Raw genomic sequence first — 21,778 nt, forward strand, 5'->3', positions numbered from 1 at the left:
AAAGCACCACACGAGATTCTGTAAAACTTTAATTTATTCCCCTCCCGAGTATCCAGAATAGAAGACCCTCTTTAAGTTGGAGAAAAATGTGACAAAGAAATAGATTACCAGGATAGCTGTTCACATGAAGAAGAAGAAGAAGCACATACTACCAAGGTTACACAGAAAACAACCCAAAAGTCCTATTTAATGGGATAGTGCAAGTTAACAGCATGTCTCTGGCAAGGATACCTTCATTTGGATTATAAAAGTTTTACAGAACAGAGTTAGATCAAGAGTCTGGATGGGTCTCTGATATTTGACAATACCATTAGGAACATACTGTTTGAAAGATGCTGTACAGAATGACCCACCAAACAAATGTATTTACAAGCCTGGGGAGGAAAAAATTATTTTTCAGTTTATTCAAAATAAAAATACACATAGAATTATGAAAATATAGGTTTACTATTTCCACCACACAGAAGTCAATGCTGCTGTCTGAAAGGCTTGCAAGATTAATTCAAGTTTTTAAAGTTCATCTTTTTCCCTCAATAAGGTGTACCTATGTTCACTGGGTGCCAGTTTCTGGAATGAGCTCTCTGGTGGGCTGCTTGCTAAATCCTGAATTGGCTGAAAAACAGAACAAACAGCAAAATTTCTTGTTAGACTCATTTTAATAATTAACAACCTCCATTAAATGAACTACTAGTATTAATAACGGGAGTGCACGGATGTCCAGCATTTGCACAAACGGAGGGGGATTTTTTTGGAAGGCACACTGTAAAGTCCCAAGCAGGTGGAATACACACACACACATACATTAATTAAATAAGCACCATCAGTTAAGGATGCTCCTTTCGCTGGCACATCTCAAAGGTAATGGGCGCACAAGTTTATGTGCAAGTGACTTAAAAGTACTGCAAATGCACCCCACTGTGTATTTGCTGGAGTCTATCTACTGCTTGCTTTCAAGGCATTCTAGTTTGTGTGTTTGTTTTTGAGATACACCAGGGCAGAAGTGGTATTGCTGCCAAAATATTCTACAATTCCTTTTCTACGGAAACTAAAAAACCCCAGAACACAAACATGCAATTCAGGGGACGCACATGAGCTAAGACAGCAGCCTCCAGTTTAGTTAAGGCCAGTATTTCCATCGCACACGCATACACATCTTCCACAAGATGGCAGGATGCCATATGGAGATGAGAAAATAAACATCCCAGGTTTTGCACGCATTTTTCAAGGCAGAATGAAGACAAGAGCAAGCCCGCAGCTCTAGGCAACCAGCCTGTGCCCAGACAGGCAGCAGGATCCTGGGCCTCTGCAGGCTCCCTCCCTCGCTGGCCAAGCCTGCTCCACACCGCAGCTGCCCGATGGCAACTTCCCACACGCGCCTGTGCAGCTCTGAGCTGACTGCCCTACGCCTCAGGCTCCAGCCCTGTTTTCTGCATCTCCTCATACCGACCTGAATTCCGGTTGCTCAATACATTCCTGAGGGAGTTACCAGTTAAAGGAATGACTACTGAGACAATTCAGCCCCTGTGTTTTCGCAGCCAGTCATGACAACATTCAGAAGCATTCATTCTCCTGGCTCAAGGCAAGCCCTCCAGGGCTTTCACACTTTTAAATCTTTTAACTTTGAGCAGGGCGACAGGAGGCTGCACTCACAAGGTTTAGCGCAGTGCCAGCCTTGCCACATCCTACAGATGACCAGGGAAAACGAGCCCGTAGCAATAAATCGTTTCTGCCCCTCACCCATGGATTCTGGGATGGCCCAAGACAACCCAACACAAGGGCACCAGATCTCTGGGTCCAATGTGGCTCTGAGCCTAGACAATGCAACATATAACTTAAAAGTGCTTTAAAACAGTTATTTTTTTAGAGGGTAATGAGAAGGTTGCCTGACAGGCTGTTAGATTTGCACTTTTCAGCCTGACAACAAGCATATGAACTGAGTGGTGTATCAAGAAGATAGAAGGCTGGTCACGACACATCTGCAAGACTGGGCTGGGCAGAGGGAACCAGGGCTGGTAATGTCCTTTCTTTTCTGCTTCTTGGATTAAACTAAGCACTGATGTTGTCCAGGTTTTGTCTGGAGAAGAATCTAGTAGTTGTGTTCCTGAAGAGATTCCAGGAGTGACTTCCAGGCATGTAATCATACAGCATGACAACCTTTGAGCAGAACAGTGAGGAATCCAAGCTGACAAATTCAGCCTGTGACCACTATTAATGCCACCTGTTAATGGCATTAATGAAAGTAATATGCCCCACTACCACTTACCAATCTTTTGTTCATGCTCTAATAACCTGCCTCCTGCTTGGATTGGTGTCAACGAATGAATATATAAAACATTCCATCAATGCATGTTTTCCCTTAGAAGCACCCTCTCACAGTGCATCGTGTGGGAAATTATGCATCTATGACATACCAGTTTTTGCACTGAAATCACAGGAGAACGCAAGAGCAGGTCTATGAGCCCAGAACAGCCATGTAGCCCAAGATCTGTTTCATTCAAGGCAAACGGGTACCGTATGTTCCCCTAATGCTGTCCCTGCCTTTACCCAAAGGAAGTTAAAGGAAGAGCGAAGCTGAAGTAGCAACGTTATGCTTCTATAAACAGATTTATCTTTCAGGAGACCAAAGTTAAAAGTGCATGTGTATTAGAAAGCACAGCTCTGACAAGGAGTGAAAATAGGCCTTTATTAAATGGCCAGATTAAATATATTTGTTGAAACCTTACCTGACCAGGTGCTACATCAGTTGGATCAGGGCCATGATGAAACTCTCTATGCAATTTTCCAGAATGCAAGTCTAGTACAAATTGTTTCAGTTTACCTGGAACTCTGGAACAAATCCAACACACACGTTTATTACAAGTTAAGTCTGAACACAGAAGATTTAGAGTGCACTGTTTAGAGTAGCCAACTTCTGTTTATCTAGCACACTATGCCCACTTTTAGGTGATTAATACAGGACAGGAAGCCAAATGGTTTGTTAAGGTATCCTACCAACTTCTTTTTCTTTCCACTGTCTCTTGAGAACACAGCAAGTATTTCATCTTTTCAATAACTCCCACAGAGTGGTACTAGCCGATAACTTCATTGTATACTCACTTCAGCTCCCCACTAACCGTAATGTAAGAGGGAACAGCAGGTTCCAAATGCACAGTTTACAGATACAAATGACAGTTGGGTAGCAGTATTGACAAAGCATCTTTGAAAGGCTCTCCAGTGCCTAAGCAACTGCATATACACTAGAGATAAGCACCGAGAGGATATCAATGTAAATCTAATCTGAGATCATCTACTGTCACCCACAGCAGACATGTTAAACTACAGCATCCAATTTTATTTGTAAAACATCAAATAGACTAAAAAGCTTAAAATGAAGGAGCTGATCTAACAAGTATTAAAGATGAGATAAAAAAACATGTGAGCACTATGCATGCAATCAAAAGGAAATGTATGAACAGAGACAGGTTTTGTAGGGAGTATTTCATCAGACCACTTATTAAATTTAGGAAAAAGGGACACAGTGTGGTCAGATGGGCTATCAGCAGCGTTGCAGATCATCAGAAAACTCCACGGACAAAATACAGCTTAATATAGAGTCAGAGGGTATCACTACAGCAAAGTCTGTAACTCATCAGTATTACAGTGGTACTTCGAGGGATCTCTTCCCCTCCCAGATCAGGAATTAGTACCGACTGAGAGAAGAAGGATCATTCCAGCCCAGTTGTAGGGACGGCAGAATCACTGCTCCCTGCTTTACCTCAGGCTCCTGTCCTGTTCTAGGTCGGGCACACTGCCGGAGACATTCCTCTCTAACCTCCTCCCCTCTCCTAACGCAGCAAGGGCATCTGGTGCCTACAGCCTCTTGTACCTCAGCCAGTTCTTGCTGAGAAGCTACAACTGATCTACCAAACAACTCCCGGCTATAATTTCCAACCTGGAACAGCAGGATGAATAGGGCCAAGTGGCCAAAGTATGAGGACAAAATATTGAGTGGTGGTCTCATTTGCCTATGAAGTGGCTATTCTCCAAAAAGACCACTCCCTAAAAGAGAGAGGAATCTTTTAATGGGCCAGTTGTGAAAGTGCCATATGCAAACCCTACTGGTTGGTGGCAGCACTAAGATCACAAGAGACAGTCTGGGGCCAGTTTGTAGGAGTCCTGAAAATGTACTGAAGTGGCAGAAATCCTTGCAGGTAGATGAAATTCTCATAATTAAGACTGTACCTGTTATTAAAAAAACACCAAAAAACAAACCTAACAAAAACCAACCCTACCAAAAAACCAAAACAGAAATCCAAACCACACACACACAAAACAATGTCACCCTAGGAGCTCCAAGCTCCCCTTGTTTCCAAACTGTTAGGTATTTCTAAGCATCAGCTCAATCTCCTAGAGTAAGGCTGGATAATTACTTATCCTTAAGCAACTGTCTCCAATCCTGATGTATCTCTCTCATCTTCATTTGTATGTAACAACTGGTATACAAACATGCAAGTAGCTGTTATTAAACTGGTAATGAATTCCAGAAACATAACACCTAAGAAACATAACAAGGTCCAGTGGAGAGCTGTAAAGATGATGAGGGGACTGGAGCACCTCTCTCACAGGGAAAGGCTGAGAGAGCTGGGCCTGTGTAGCCTGCAGAAGAGAGACTGAGAGGGGATCTTAGCAGTGTCTACAAATATCTTAAGGGCGAGTGTCAGAAGGACGGGCCGGGCTCTTCTCAGCGGTGCCCAGTGACAGGACAGGGGGCAACGGGCACACGCTGAAACAGAAGAAGTTCCACCTGAATATGAGGAAAAACCTTCTTTTCTTTGAGGGTGACGAAGCACTGGAACAGGTTGTTCAAAGGTTGTGAAGTCTCCTCTGGAGACGTTCAAAACATGCCTGGACACGATTCTGTGCAAGCTGTTCTAGAGCAGGGGGAGCTGGACTAGAAGATCTCCAGAGTTTCCTTCTACCCTAACCACTCTGTGATTCTGTGATAACATGAAAGTCTAAACTAAACATCTCTATTACCCCTGTAAGAAATATTAATTTATTTCAAGGCTATTTCAAAAGTGGTAATAAAAAGTGCTTTCAGAATGCAATTACCCCCCCCCCCTTTTTTTTTAAAAAAAGTGATGGTGCATGCAGTGAACATGATCTTCCAAAGAAATGGGAACAGAGGGAGAAAAATAGTCACTAGAATTTCAACATACATAACTTTAGGTATTTGAAGAGCACTATTTGAGATACATCAAACAGAAACTACATTTTAAGAATAAGCCTGTAGAGAATTCTGGGGAGAAGCTAGGTTTGAACCCTCCTTCCAAATGTCAAATTTCAGGTAGAAAAATGCCTCCTGGAATGGCAGAATTAGACATGGGGTTACATTCACATTGCAAGCTAAGCTTGCACTTTGAATCCTTGGCTCTGACAAAAATTAAATACCCTGAGTTTTTAAAAGTATGAATGGACAAAAATTCAAGTCTCAAAGCCTAAGCATCTAACCAGGACTCAACAAGCAGTGTATATGCAGGTACCTCCTTTGAAGCAGAAACTGGAGTTCAACACACAACCTGAAGGCAAAGACAGAGCGTTTGTCTCATGCTGAAAGCCCCTGAAAATAATACTTACACATCCTCACTCCTCAACTGAACCAGGGGAGACAGAACATTTCTATGCCAGCTTTCCAGGTTTTGACTAATGCAGGAAGGGTGGAATTGCACAGCAGGAAAAAGCAAGCCAGCAGGCGAGCAGGCTGGGAATTCTTACGTGGTGCATTTTACAGTAATCATTGCGTAACACAGCACTTAAACATTCCATGTAGTATTTTAAACCTTTTACAGTTAACTGATATCTCTAGATCACCACTAAAAATACCATGCCAGACTCCATATGCCTAACTACTATGGAAAATAGCAGAATTTTGAAATAAAAGAGCAGCAGTATCTAAAACTGTAATGCAAGCTTCTCTTCTTGCGTAAAGCAATGCAACTCTGTATAAACAATGACTTCACACCAATTCATATTGCTTTAAGGCTGACACCGAACCATACACAGGCAGCCTTACCTATCCCAGATTTACTCATCTTCCTACCATAGTACTGATTAAAATACGAGCACATCTTTTCCTTTGTTCTTCTCAAATTAAAATGCACGAAGAAAAATACTTACGACAAGTCATTGAAGTCTGGAAAGACATACATGTGCCTAAAGCTATCAATGGCAATAACAGGGCAGTCTGCTGGAGTCTTCTGAATGTGGAGGAGTGGGTGCCTGAATTTATCACAGTCAGCATGGAGGAAGTTTATTGTACCTTAAAATTGTGAGCAGGCAAAAATCCATGTTAAGATTTTTTTATTATCTTGAAACCCTAACCACTCATAACTATTACAAAGGTGGAAATACTCGATAGATAAAACAAGCAGAACTTGAAAGTAGATTTAAATAACTAACACCACCAAAATAACGGATTTTCTTCAAGAGGTTTTGGCCACAATCCAAACAAGTTTTGTTTAATATCTTCTCTAACTGCATTAAGTCACTTAGACAAAAAGGATTTCTGAAACAGCTGCTTACCAATAAATTGTGTATCTATTTTAATAATTTCTAGAGGAGTCAGTCCGTCCTCACTGTCAAAAGTGCATAAAGCCGTTTGGTCTCAAGCTTTTTAAAGCTAGGATTCTGTTTGGCCTCTGCTTCCACTCTACTGAGTTCACCTGAAAAAATTATACCAGTAAAAACAAGTAGTAGGAGTTCCTACAAACCTTTTTCACTTATTAACTGTCGTGCAACCTCCTGTTGGAATTTCTCTAAACTCTCCAAGTCATCTTTCATGTGGAAAAGTATGAGAAAAGGAAGGCCTTCTTCTGTCAGTTCCTGCACAGAAAACAAATGACAAATCTTATTCCTTCCATTTCTTAAGGGCACTTTAGTGACTCCAGCAATTTTCAAAAATCAGTGAGATCTCTACTTCAGTCCTGTCTGTTTAACTGTTTTTAAGGAAGTTAACTGCTGACACTTCATCTAAGATACCCGAGTGATACAGTTAACCATATTTCCTTCCTCTATCATATACAGCAGATAAAGAATGAAGGTATTTCATTATCAACATGTCGGGAAGGGATACACTTGCAGTGGAATATATTGGAATACTTGCTCAAAAGAAATAGCCCAATTCTGAGAAAACATATCATCTTCATAGAAACAGCAAAAAGGCCTGAACAGTATGGTATTAAATGCTATGTAAAGCTTGAGGGTGTATTCTAGATCCAGTCCTAGCTTGTTCATATACTAAACTGTTTTTTCTTAGCATAGCACAACAAATTTGTGGGTTTTTTCTTTAAATAACTCCATCCTAAAAAGAAAAAAAAATTAAAAGGAAAAAGCAGAAGCTGTATCAGTTATGATCAGGTACTGCTCTTTCGCCATATGTGTGTCCTTACTGGTCATCTGTATACCACCACTATTAAATTCACAGGCTACCATATTACTAAAACTGCTGAAGAAATGAAAAGCTTTGTTGGACAGGCAAGCTCTAGCTCCTCATAGGAATGCACTCTTGTAGCCCTAGTGCCTTTTAAAGATCTCTGTCCAGGGACAGATAAATGCAGGAAGCCCCTGAATAATTTATTCAGGATTTTTCTTTTACCCAAAGCCCAAACAACATGCATTTGCTTGCTTCGAAAGTGATTTTTAGGCACCTTTAAACATCAGCTCAACTCGCTACAGCCCAACTCAAGAAATAATCACTTATCTAACAAATGCCTACAGTCTTGCCTATCTTTCATTTGCACAACTGGTGTACAAGGAAGTGCTACTATTTCTTTGGTTCTAGTCTGAATCAGAATAAAATCTGCTTTTTGAGAAAGCAGCACTCATTTGTTCTGCCACCAAATAGAAGAGTTTCTGCAGATTTTTCCATTTGCAGTAAATTGGAAGAAATGCTTTCCATATCAGCAGGCAGCCAGTTACACAGTGTACATGAAACGGCTGTCATTCTCCCTTCAACCAAGTCCGTCAGGTAAGTTGAAGCTTTGTTTTTTAACAGCAGATTGCAAAGGTCCTCAGAACTTCAGCGCTCTTGATGAAATCTGAGCTTCCCAATCCAACCCTAAAACCAACACTAATCATATTTGCTCGTTCTCATTTTTACACACATGAATTTGGCTGGGTCTCTGCCTGCTCTCCTGTTAAAGGATGGGAAAAAGTCTGTTTTGTAGCACCATGATTATGGCTCTATTTCCTCACTCATTTCAGCAGGTATATTTCCAAGGAAGAACTCACACAGCTTATTATTCCAGCTCTAAGCTCGCCTCTTGCTTGCAAGCACCTAAAACGACAACCTTGAAGAATTATATTCACAAGATCAATTAATGACCAAATAGGCCGTTAGGACTGCTGGCTTGAAAGCCTTGCCAATCTTGGCTCTAACTAGTTCCTAAAAAGTGCCTTCCTTTGCTTTTCTACTCCAGCTTTCATACTGTGCCTTACTGATCAGGACACGGCAAACAGAATAGCATTTCATTTGCTTTGGACTGCTCCCTTGGAGGCTACTGTCTTGTTCGGCACTGAGAATATAAAAATATTTTTTCATTAGATCTGAGCTTCCCACTTTACTTCTGTACGCCTTTGAGAAGTTTTTTACCCTTTCAAAACTTTTCAATTCAGTACCATCGTTAAACCACACGGTTCGTTGTATTCGTATAACATAGAGCTAAACAGACTGATTACAGGTTAAACAGTGATTTCTTCCGCTTATCACTGATCCCAACACCCTTTTCCTGTGGAGTACAGGGACAGTCTTCTCCAACAGACAGTCTTCTCAAACTCTAAAGCAAGGTCTTCTACTTAATTACTACATGTTGTCTAAAGTCACAATGATGAGCTCTGTTCAGATTGGGCATCTTCCTGGCCAGTCTGCCCATGACGCTTATCAGATAATGAAAGCGTTAAGAAAGAAAATAAGGGGAAAACCTACCAGCAGTTTATAGAGGCCAATTTTGATTTAAAATTTGAATTTAAAATATGCGGTAGAAATGTTTGTCTTTATGTTATTTATATGGCATTGTAGTACCATAAACACAGCTTAACAGTCACAGCACTTCATATTTTTACCCTGTAATATTGTGCAGTATGTATTAAAGGCCCATTCAAATACTGTACAATCTCAGCAAGCAGAATTATCTCCGTTTTGGCACATTTAAATGTGTTTGGGTACCGGCAGCACTTAAATCTTTAAACAAATGTTGCTAGGCAAAATGTCACATTGGAATTGTAAATATCTGCCTAAGTAAACAGGAATGGAACATTGAGAGAACAACCAGAAAAACCACAACACAAGGTGGTACAAGCTGAGAGTGATGAACCTTGGCTTCTAAGGCTCAGAATCCAATTTCACCACAGGAAAAGTACACTGAAAATCTACCACGCACTTCTAAAGATGTTAACATGTAGCACCTTGTACCTATTGAGTTGCAAGTCAAGGATTAAAGTTTGTTTAACTAACTGAACTTTCCAAGAAAAAGTTGGCAAGGTTGACTAGAAGGTTGTACTTAAACCATCATGTGCATCCCACCCTCCCCCTCCCTCTGTCATATAAACTGACATGTTGCATGCGCCCAGAACAGCAGTGTTACAGACATTCTGGATTCAGCATAAAAAAAATAAAGCGTGCAAACTGAGAATGAATCATATGACTGATGCTTTGGTTTCTAATCCAGTGTGGACAATATACTGCAATTTATTACAAACCTCACCAGAGTTTCTAGCAGATGCTGTAGCTATCTAAAAATACTCCTTTTGTGAGATACTACAAACTTGCTAATTTTCTACAGATTTTTTTTCCTGTTGGTTATTTAAAAAAAAAATAAAAAATAATATGGAGTTGGAAATAGATGAAAGGAGTGAGTTACAAAAGAAAACAGAAAAGTATTGGAAGAAAATAAGGCTAACAAGAAGAAGAGAGACATTTAAAAGCAAACCTCCAAATTCAATCTTATGATTTACAGCTAAAAAAAAGAAACCCAGGAGAAAGAGCAGCGAAGCTAAAAAGATTAAGAAGGTACCAGTGGTTAAACACAGACTGACCAAAAAAACCCCCACAAAAGTCACGTTTTTTTATTACAGCTCCTAGAAAACTGCTAGTTCAGTAGATTGTCAGCCACCATTTAATGTGGTTATTTATTAGCTAATGCTTTGGAAGTGGTTAGTACAGTAACATTTTTCTGCTACCAACTTTAACATTAAATTTTGAAAGCTGATTTATAACTGAAGGACAGTTCACAACTATTTTAGTCTTTCAAACTGTCACAGACATGCTGACATGGATATTTTCTACACTGACTAGAAACATTTTCTCCAGATCATAACAGATGCAAAAACCACTTAACATTTGTGTCTGGATCTTAAATCAACATTTAGTCATAATATCTATATAAATGTACTTACTTCACGAATAACACAACCTACTCAAGGTGTTACACACATTCTTACACGTGCACATTCTTAGCATCCCAAGTGTCCACACTCTGCAAATCACTAGACATTTCTTACGTGACGTGTACACATAATCATAACCTCTGGTAGGGTATGAAACTGCTACAAATCTGCCTCCAGTGAATTTCAAGTCTAACCAAAAAGCTCCAAAAGAATGAAAAGACATTACCTGACAGCTATTCTCTGCCAAAAGTGGAGAATGAAGGGAGTTCTTTGGCATGGATTAGAGACCTTGAAAAAAACATTTTGGTTTTAAGAAAGAAACCCCAAAAGTAGAACGGTAAAAAAAAAAGTCTTACCTCCCCATTTTCAAATGTAATTTCTCGAACTAGTGGTACACATTTATCTTGTGTCCATGCATAAATCAAATCAAAATTGGTTAGCGAGCCTAAATACACCATATCTGGAGCATTTTCCTGTTGAAAAGAAAAATATACTAGTTGAGAAACAGTAAAAATGACATTGCTACCTACAAAGAAGGTTACCTACCTGACAAAGTAACAATTTTCATATAAATACTGAAAGCCAATTTTACACCAATATTCAACCTTTGTGCATGCAACATTTCTAATAACTATGTTACAAAAGTACAACAGGAAAATAAATATAATGTATGATCATTTATGCAGTCAACTCCACTTTTTAAGAAAACTTAAGAACAACTGAAAGGATACTTTGCTTCCAAATCAGGGATGCTTCAAACAGAGGCTATTTGTTAGGTTGAGAAATAGTATCTCCATACCTAAAAATCCCATGTAGATATAACTAAACGCAGATATTAATGCTACTTCATGCTGATAGTGACAGACTCACCAAAACCATGCTCCTAATGTCCTACACAACTTGAAACTGGTATTTTACATTTGCTTTGCCGAAGAGATATGAATAAATAATAGTTTTCCTTCATTCACCAGTAGTTTCAACTCAGAATTCAGTACTGTCATCTTTTAATGTAAGTGCAATTTTGATTAACATGAAGTGAAGCATGACTTTGCAAGATGTGGCCATGACTAAGCACACCTTAATTCAGAAACACCATATAAGTCAGGTAACCTAATAAATTCTGCTTTTGCAGAAAAAAATATTTTAATCTCCATTCCCCTTTAGGTCTTTTTTAAGCAAGGTCTCTTTTGTAAGCAACTATCTTCATACATCAAATTTGATAAAGCACATTTTCAGATACTAATTAGGTTTCTAAAAAGCAATTCTTGCAGATTTTCTTCTTTCTGAATTTTCCCTCAAGCAGAGCTATGTTTATGACAGTTTGTTAACAGGTAGTTAATTTTACTATTTACTTTTTTTTTTTTTTTTTAATGCAGAGAACAGGTCTTGACCCTTGTGGGCTCAGACACATAAGACAGGCAAGTGGCAGTCAGAAAAATAGTAATTGTCACTTGCTTTGAAAAACATGAACTGCACCAGCTTGAACTTTGCAGATTTTAGTGACTTCTACAGAACACAAAGTATCTACACATGATGAATTGACTGTGTTTCTAAGAAAAAAATATTCTATACATCGACATTTAAAATGACAGAGGTTTTGTGCACTCAACTGGCAACAAAGGAGATGGAGATCTTTTTCACTGACTCAGAAACACTATTTTTTACTAGAAAATCTAGAGAAATCTTATTTCTCACACTATTTAGTAATGAAATAAATTAAAAGTTGAGATGCAGTAACATACCGAATGATCTGAATTTAGTCTCCATTAGTTCATATTCATATATAATGACAATAAGCAGAATAAAATACATAGTTACACTTACCCCTGGTGGCTTGTAGATTACATTGTCTCCGCTAAATCTCTCTGCTTTTGAAATAGCCCTACAACAAACCAACCAGTAAGCATGTCTTGGTACAGACAAATAAAATAACTAAGATACCAAACCCCGTATTTTAATTTGCTATCCTTTCTTTAGTACTTATTTTTCCTTCAAAATTTGAGAATTAAAATCCTGGATCTTTAAGGTAAACTGTAAAGTGACTCCACAGAAACTTGGCCTGGCTATATAAGAAGGCATTAAGTGAGTCAGCAAGATGCGTCCCTAGGATTAGAAGTGTGGACTAAAGGCATCGAAGTGCAAGTGATGAATGCCGGTACTATTTTGGATAAGAGATTATCAGAAAAAAATGCTAATGAATTAATATAATCATGTAAATTAAAATAAGTAAATAAACAAATAAATACCTATTATTAAGGAATAGGTTTGCATTTACTCTTCCTGTTCCATTGTTACACTAAAAATTTACATCTCATCTACCCTCATAAAGAAGGGCTTTGAGGTGCTCTACCAGCCCAAGCAATGAGAAAATGGATAGCAAATAAGCCCATACTGTCCACTTTGCCTTCAAAGCAGACTTAGAAAGCACAGGACACAGCATGCAGTTTCTGACCACTGATGATATGGTATGTGTGTACCCAGAGAACACATACAGTTCCTCCTTGATATTCAGCTTACGATGTTGTCATACTATGTTGCTGTCTAAACTCACCAATTCCCAAACTCCACAATGTCACTTTAGTAAATTCCTCCTGCTCTTCTGGAATATTTTGTGGTTTCTTAATCCCAGCCACAACAGAGCACCCTGAAAGCTGCCAGCTTGTGCCCCCAAAATTATCATCTCTTATTCAAACAAATGAGGACAGCTATGCATCCAACACAGGAGACAAAAAAAAAAAAAAAAAAAAAAGAAAGGAAATAGAACTCTCAACAGAAATAAACCCTTTCACCACCTTCAGACATTGAAAGAGGCCTCCTTTCCTCTCCCATGCCTTAATGTTCCAACATAACTCATGCTAGCAAGACAGAACTGACTGGCTGCACGTGCCAGAAAAGAGTAAATGAGCTACCCATTTCTTTTCCTTTTAGCTTAGGCTAAAAGGTAAGCATGTCAGCCTTTGGGGCACGTTAGCTAAGTGTTCCAGCTTCTCCAGTTATAGTATCTCTTTTGTGGACTCAATATAAGCATTGGTGAAGACTGATTAAGAGAGATAAGGGGGAGGAAAAAAAAAGAAGTAAAAATATCTCAATTTATCTCACTGCAAGATGAGGTAAATCTTCCAGGGGTCTAAACAATTTAGAGGGTCAAGGGAGGGTGGAGTACGAGATCAAAACATAATTTGAGTTAAGCCTTATATTTTTGGTCCAATTGTCCTTTTCTTATCACATTCAAAAGATGTCTTGCATAGTATGTTACATCTCTAAACTGGTACAAATACTGATAGGTGTATGTTTTAAAATGCATTTTTGTATTCCAGACATAACTGCTCCCATAATGTGAAATTACGCTCCTTTGTGACCATCATTAATTACTGAGGTAAACCACTTGCATCCTAAACAACCCTTCACTGAAGAAGAAAGTGAAGACATAGAAACCACCTGTCCGATCACTGCTTGGTAAACTGATAATAATCTATAATGAAATACATGCTCCAGGGTAAACCTGTGGTGGAACCCAGAAGATATTCTTCTGTGTTCTTCCACTTCAGTAGCTTCAGTTGTGACTGATTCACTTCAGATAAATAAACAGGGGACACGATGTGAAAATCCCAGATGCCTGAAGATACACCTTTTTAAAACAACTACCAAAATGGAAATATTTCAGTTTGCATTTTGTCTCTTCTTGAAGCAGTAACGTAGACAGTGAACCTCCTGGAACCACACAACCCCAGCTCCCCATCATCCCTCACACCCATTTCTTGCTAACAAAATTAAAACAGTTCCTAGATTCTTTACTCTTTTTCATGAGTTCATATAAGCCTTTTAAGAGAAAAGTGGTTTTTTGGCTGTTTTTGTTCTCTGCATTTGGCTTCCTATGCCATGGGTCAATCACACAAGGCCATTCTCTTGCATGTCTACAAACATTTCAGATTTATCCCTGATTCTACTTCTAAAATCTACCTCTAACCATCTCTTCCTCAGTATCCTCCTGTCTTCTCTCATTAATTTTGCTCTGCGGTCACCTCAGATCTTAACAGAACTGTAAGGATTATTTAAGAATAGTTCTAAGCATCAAGATGATCTGCAACTACGTACCATTAATAGAATTTAAAAAGAAGTTATTACCACTACCTAAAGCCACAATAACTTTGACATAGCAGGGAACAGTTCTGCCTTGACAGAAGTTAGTGAAGTAATTATTTTTTTTCCTGTCAAATTGATAGGTTTGAGTTTATTTTAGCTTACTACAAGTTTGAACATGACAGCACGTTACCATATACCACCCAAACCATATACCTGTTGAACTCTGTGCATAGCAAAACAAAAAATGCCTCCCAGGGGCTGTTAGGATGCCCAGTCAGAAGGGTCTGGCTGATCAGCGCCAGCTCCCCATGAAACATTTTGTTATACATAACCGGAGTAGAAAGCACTGCTATATAGCTAGTATCTCCCTCAGAAGTCTTTTCACATGTAATTTGTTAGGAAGCATGAGAACCACAGCCACTCAGAGATGAAAATGTTTAGTTTCCAATGTTGCTGTCTGGAAGGCTGCACCTTAAAACACAAACAGCTCCAAGCTAGGAAAGGAATGGATGTCTGGAGAAAAGAGTAACAGCAAGCTCGCTGTGTAGTTACGTGGGCAGGGTACAAATAATCAACCTCTGATCTGTTCCATTATGTTTGCTTATATCTAAAGAAAGAAAAAAGAAAAACCCCATAGTAACTACTTCAAGGACAGTGTCCAACAACCAAATGCTAACACTGAGCGGTGGGAGAGTATTTCTCATTATACAAAGTTGACAAATAGCAATATAAAGATGAACAGACTCAAACAACAGGAGAGAGGATCTTAGAAGTATTGATACCTTACTAATGATGTTTTAAGAGGCATTCCTGAAAAGGATGACAAGTCATATGAGGGGGACAAAAAATAATTTAAAATTCTAATAACAACTCAGATTGGCTGCCCTGAGAACCAGTATGGATGCGCTCATCAGAAAACACTTGGGGTTAAGACTGATAGACCTACAGACCACAGACTTACAAGACTTGATTATTTGCTCACAGCCAAGGCTGCTTACACAGTCACAGGGTACCTAACTGGGAAATGATGGAAAGGAAAGCCATGTGTACTCTTGCACATTACAAACACTCTCTCACACCCACGCACTTTTTTTGGAGACATACTAGAAGAGGCATCAGTGACTGACAAAAAAAAATTTGTGCAAACAGATGAAACATTTTCTACCTTGATAACACCTCTCAGTTTCACCAATATTCTTCGCTACATCCAACTCAAAAAAACTGTCAGGGTGACTGTATATGGTATAAAAGCTAGTATAATCCATGCAAATTCCCTGGTCTTGGAACTGCAGGTAGACTGCAAACCACTGCATTCACATTTATGCCCAATCACGTTAAAGTGGGTGGTGCTGCCACATTAAACACTGCAGAGAGAATCTATAATTGCATTTTATTATGCTACTTAGAAAGGGATCACTCAGTCATAATTTATTATTCTTCTTCCAGTGAAGATCTTGTAATATTTTAAATTATCACTGTAAAACTGTGTAACAAGGAGAAATTTAAATTTCTGTAGGTTTTTCTTCTAGACTCACACTATGTAGCTCAACAATGCAATTCCCTTTTTAACTGTTACTAAGCACAGTGACACAGAACTTGCATGAAATAGACCCAGGCATAGAAATCAGGCATTTTGGAACAAAGTTCTCTCCCCAACATCAGGAAGAAGTGAGCAAGTAACTATAAAATTATTGTTACAGGAAAAAAGGAAAAAAAAAAAAGTCCCACCTACAAAAAGAAGGAACTTCCTCCTGTACAAAAAACCACCATAGTTTAAAGAAAAAAAAATTTAAGAGGTTGTAAAAAAAGTTACTCAGTCTGCAAAGCTGATAAAATGTTTGCCAAGAAGTTTTCAAACTCTTCCCAACATTTTCCCCTCTCCCTCCAAAGAAGCAGGTTTTTGGGACACAACTGTCTATCATAACCCCCAAAACCTCGCCAGTTACATTTAAGTTATACTGACAAAAAGGAGGCAAAAAATGAAAGTTGGATTTCACACCAAACATTAAGGCTAGCAAGTGTTTTCTCCTCCAGTCCTTCTCTTAGTGTATTTATCTGTTAAGGTCTAGTCTCTTCAGTTATGCCACACAAAGTATTAAAAAGTCCATTCAATTAAATTAGATACAACTCATTAACATAATTTCAATAATGAAGTCATGCAAACAACAAATTTTAACACTTACCCGAAGGCAGACAGGAATACACAATCATCATGCAAAATATTCGCTACTCTTTCAAAGGTTCTGTAATTGTCAGAGTCCTTTTGCTCAAAGTATCCAACAATATTTCTTCTGCTGTGCTGTAAAAACAAAGGTTAAATTATAACTTACCTCAAATTATCAAAAACTATCATCACTCCCTAAGGATATTAAATACGGAGGTGCCATTCATTCAACAGTCAATAACCAAGCAGAAGTTATTTCTTTTCTGCCTTTTCAATATCCAGAAGCATCCCTGTTAATATTTTTCCAGTGAGGAATTAGGAGTGTCTTGTTAAATACAACACATGATTCTTTTCAAATGATTAAAAGTAAAATAATTTGGTAGTGGAGTTACTGTTACAAAATTAATGCAGTTGAAAGTGATTATATTGGAATAATTTGTAATACTCGAAATGACCCAGTTTTCTACTCTGCTTAAATAAAAGCACTCACAAAATTTCTGAATGCAAAACAAAGAAGTAAATATGTACTTCAAATATATTACATTTCACTAGTCCAACATTAAAAAGAAAAAGAAACTATTTAGAAGGAATAAAGTTCAAAGACTTACATCAAGAGAACTGATTTCTTCCAAATCCTGGACCTCCCGAACAGGGTTGCTCTTCTGCTGCCTGATATAATCTGCTATTGCTGTCACAGATCTCTGGCCCCTGTATTCTCTCTTCATCATCATTCCATTCCGGAAGAGTTTCAGAGTTGGATACTTGCTTATCCTGTATCTCTGAGCTATATCCGCTAAAAAGAAATCAAAAAAATAAACCCAAAACTGTACCAATACATAAATACACTAAACATGGTATCTTATACAAGTGTACGTGCACATGTAAGTGGCATCTCTGAACAAGTAGTTCCACATCTTCAAACAAGAACACACTAAAAAACCCCAACCAACCCAAACACCACCACAGGGGACAGAACAGATAGCAGGTACAGTATTTCACACATGTACTAATCTTCATAAAAAAACCCATGACCAAAATCTGGAGTAAGTAAAGACTCAACTTTGTCAGCTATAGTAATTTAGTACAGCTCCTATGAACAACTAGGAAGGCTGATTTAAGAGCACAAGAACATGAGAATCTTAAAATCTTGCCAAATCACAATTAACCCCCATAAGAAAATTTTCATAAAATAAACCATCCCGTATTTTTCTTTAAACTCACTATGATTTTTATCTCAATTACAGTGCTGGAAATATAACTGTCATATCTAAAATTTTAGAGAATGTGAACCCTGCGCAAAGTATTTCTTGAAGCCTATGAAGGCCAGAAGACTGCTGTTACAGTTCTGAGCTGTTCAAATTTTGAATAAACACAAAATTTCAGGTTTGTAAATTAAGGCAAACACCACTCTGGTCAACTAGTGTCAGCATTCCCTTCAAGGCAGTTCTTCATTAACATCTATACACGCAGCCCAACCTTCTTCTAGACTTGGATAGCACAGAGCTTCTCCATGCAACAAAAGTAACACATATATGTGTTCATCTAGCATAAAAGCACTAGCTATTTTCACCTTTATACAACAGGTCGGCTATTTAAGTTATTCACAAGACTTACAAATGTAAAAGAATAAAAAAAGGGAAGAGGTTCTACAGTAAAATTAGAAGGGCAGCGAAGAAGAAAGCCAAGCAGAAGCAATGAAGCCCAGTTTCCCATGAATGTGCATCCTGCGCCCCTTATCTTCAACCACGGCTAAAGTGATTTGGTTCTTCACTACGCCCCACCAGAATACTTCAACTGTCCCCTTGTCCCTCTTCCACTTTGGTTAATCACTGGGCCACAGCAGGTTGCAGTGTAGGTGTTGCAGCTAGTTCCCAGCTATGCATGGCATACTCAGCAGGGTCCACTAGCCCTGAGTTTTTAAAGCAACTTCTGCTACAGTGTAGAAATTGGTTTTGTGCATCTCCAATATCTAGCAACCGCTTTAATCAAAGTTTGCAAGTACTTAATGGCTTTGAATGCCCTTCCCTCTTTCAGATGTTGCTGAAGTTCAGCAAAAAGCTTCAAGGAGTTTTTATGAGGAAGGACTGGAGAAAGAACATAGCCTTTGGATTACACTTTGTTTTCAGTCTTGTTTTCCTAAGAATCCAAACAACAGAAACAAAGCATGTATGCAAAGTAGATTTGCACAATTTCCTTTCATTTTTGCTTTGGTTAATTATGCCCTCCTGTTCATTCCTCCCCTGGAAATATATCTAGAAACAAACAAACAAACAAATCATCTCACAGCTCCTGTGAAAACTGGGTGTCTTCTATTACAGAGCGGGATGTAGTTTAGGCAAATGTAGTTTAGGTAGATGTTGGTACCTAAATCCAAGTAAATCCCGAAATACGAGCAGTATGCCCACTTTTCAGAGCTGCTTAATCATTTGAGGTGACTCACTGCAGCCAACCACACACACCTCTGCTTCCTCTTCTTCCTTTCTCTCTCAAGGAGAGAGACACTGAACTTCAGAGTGATTTACCCTTTGGAGACAGAAAAGTTTCATCCAGTCAACAGAGAGAGGAGGGGATTGAAGTGTAGGCTGAATGCGTGTCCTGTTAGTGTTCGCCAACTCCTTTAGAAGCCAAAAAGTACACCTCAGGTGAGCTGGATTGGTCCACAGCAGGAAGGCAACCAAATGAGGGTCCATCCATGCTTTCTATCTTATCTTACACTTAACTCTTTTCTAAACAGAATGGAGACAGAAGTCCTGTGAAAACTGCTATTTAGAGACAGCTGCCATGAACAAACCGCTGATACTGGGCAGATGACATAAACCTCTCAGGTGCAAACCGAAATCAAACCCCTGTGCAACTGGAAGTCATTCCCCTGTGGAACTGTGCCTGTAACTGTCCTCCAGCACATAAAGCTCTACACCTCTTTTGAACTTCTGTGAGATTAAAAAAACAAAAAAAATCTAAATTCCCTGCTGCCTGGAAAACTCTGAGTGAAACCCATCAGTAGTTTTAATCACTGCTGAAACACTACTAATCTCTTGCAGCTTCAATTACTGAAAAATACCTTTGTACCAGCTGCACAACTGAAACAAGTCTGAGAACTGAAAACAAAACATGCACAGCAAAGGAATAAGAACCAGTTCTACTCTACAAAATGTTCTTGAGCATCCCTCAAACCAGTAGCTTTACCAGCTAAGCCCAGTTCCAAACGAGCTTTGCATCACTATAACTATCACAGAATTCAGCCTATCAATTTTGACTAAGAAAGGATTTGACCTGTTCCCTAAATATCACAGAAACATTTTTTAATGCACTAATTACAGTTAAAATTAAGGGTAAGATATTTTATGTCCTCAGTTCAGAGTTCTTTTATGTCAAATTAATACAAATTTCTAAAGGAAAGATGCCAACATGTTCAAAATTAATGGGTATTAGATCAATACTGTTTTCTTCCTTTAAATTCCATCAATTTTTAGTTAAAGTGCCGAACAGCTGCCTGCAAGAAAGTGGCAGGTATAGAGGGGGAGGAATCACTTTGTATTTGTTTGGCAGAAGACAAACATCAGCAGATGAGGCATTTGCTGCCCTTCTCTCCTATTCATAGGAGGATCTTTGGTCTGACAGTATGTCAGTCTATCGAACCTTGACCTGGGTCTGGTAAGAGACAATGAGCACAGAAACCCATTGAGATTAAAGACTGTTACTGTTACAGAACTCCACAGCAAGGGAACACCAAAACTACACTTTCTGGTCTCACAACATGGACTTTTCCTTCAGGTTATTTCCAGTTACAGGAGGATGCAGAGGTTGTAGAATGAGCATTCAGATTGCAGTCCCTAGGGATGTGGATCTTCATCAAGTGCTGAAGTTGTGTAAAAAAAAATTAATGGTAATAAAATGACCACTGTCAAGACTGAATTCAAACATTATTTCGTAAGTCAGAACTTGCATGCTCTTTACAAATTACATTGAGATTCCATGAATACTGGTATTTGAACTAACAGAGAGAGATGACAGTCCTACACAAGTAAGTATTTGAAAACCATCTTTTTACAAAATATAAAATGCAAGTACATGAAAAATTGTTTGAATTCATTCAAAAGTCAAATAAAGTAAACCTTAAATGCTTCATTAAGCCTTGGCATTTGATACAGGTAGAGTTAGCATAAGCAGAGCAACTACAAAATTATATTCCTTTTAAAATTGGAAATACACAATGCAAATACATGGAATATTGCTTGAACTAATTCACTGATTTCATTAGTTATAGTAAATCCTAAATTAAATTTTTAAATATTTCCATTCTCACTGCCTATTTTCTGATGAAAAAGAGGTATTTGAAACAGATAAGGATAACCTACCTAAAGAAAAAAAAAAAGTCTCCCAGCTACAACTTCACATTTTCTTCAGCTACTAAGGTACCTACAAAGAACAAACCTTGTGTTTGTATTTTTCCCAATTAATCGTTAAATCACAAGACTAGCGTCTACGCTACCAGAAAGGTTTCACACTATTTATGATAGGAAGCTACACTGACATACTTGATCGTCTTCTACAAATCAGGAAATTTCAGGCAGAGCAATGACTTGAATTCTGATGATTCTCACCTCCTTGTTTTGCTGTTAGCATACAACCACTTCTAAACCACCCAGACTATTTTCTACTATTCATTCTATAAACTCCAACAGGAATGTCTTCACAGTCACTCAGTTCTCTTCATAGATGTGCTGTATTGATACTTCTCCTGAACTCAAGGGAAAGCAAAGCTGCTTCTTACAATAAGGAAGAGACAGCAGCTTTTATTATTTTGAAAGAAACTTTTACATGAAGCTTGACATTTACACCCATATTTACTAAGACACTCTCCCACATCATCTTCGGAGCAAGATCCTCCAAGAAAACATGCTTTGTGAGCCACATCATTTGTAATCTGTATCTTTATCATATGTTTGCACTGCCAGCCATTTCTCTGTTGTCTGACCATCCTGTGTTCCTCTACTCAAAGGAATGCCAAAACTCATTTTTTAGGGGTGTGTTGGGTGTTTCACATGGTGTGTACACACATTACCCAAGCTACAGCTTCAAGCAAGCACACACCCCGTGACTTAATTC

The 21,778-nt window shown here is 38.6% G+C and overlaps 1 protein-coding gene across 1 annotated transcript in view; it reads right to left on the bottom strand.

Moving 5' to 3' along the window:
- Positions 1 to 12: 12 nt before the first annotated feature.
- The window catches only part of ERP44 (endoplasmic reticulum protein 44), a 55,324-nt gene continuing 33,558 nt past the window's right edge, over positions 13 to 21,778 (bottom strand). The window contains exons 5-12 of the mRNA XM_056330440.1: positions 17,278 to 17,462; positions 16,689 to 16,804; positions 12,247 to 12,304; positions 10,779 to 10,895; positions 6,750 to 6,861; positions 6,157 to 6,298; positions 2,724 to 2,826; positions 13 to 612 (exon numbers count right to left, since the gene is read on the bottom strand). Of these exons, the coding sequence (XP_056186415.1) occupies positions 511 to 612; positions 2,724 to 2,826; positions 6,157 to 6,298; positions 6,750 to 6,861; positions 10,779 to 10,895; positions 12,247 to 12,304; positions 16,689 to 16,804; positions 17,278 to 17,462 (935 nt within the window). The 3' untranslated portion in view covers positions 13 to 510. The remainder of the gene's footprint in view (positions 613 to 2,723; positions 2,827 to 6,156; positions 6,299 to 6,749; positions 6,862 to 10,778; positions 10,896 to 12,246; positions 12,305 to 16,688; positions 16,805 to 17,277; positions 17,463 to 21,778) is intronic.

This window comes from Falco biarmicus, chromosome 3, assembly GCF_023638135.1.
Source record: "Falco biarmicus isolate bFalBia1 chromosome 3, bFalBia1.pri, whole genome shotgun sequence".
Taxonomy (NCBI): Eukaryota; Metazoa; Chordata; class Aves; order Falconiformes; family Falconidae; genus Falco; species Falco biarmicus.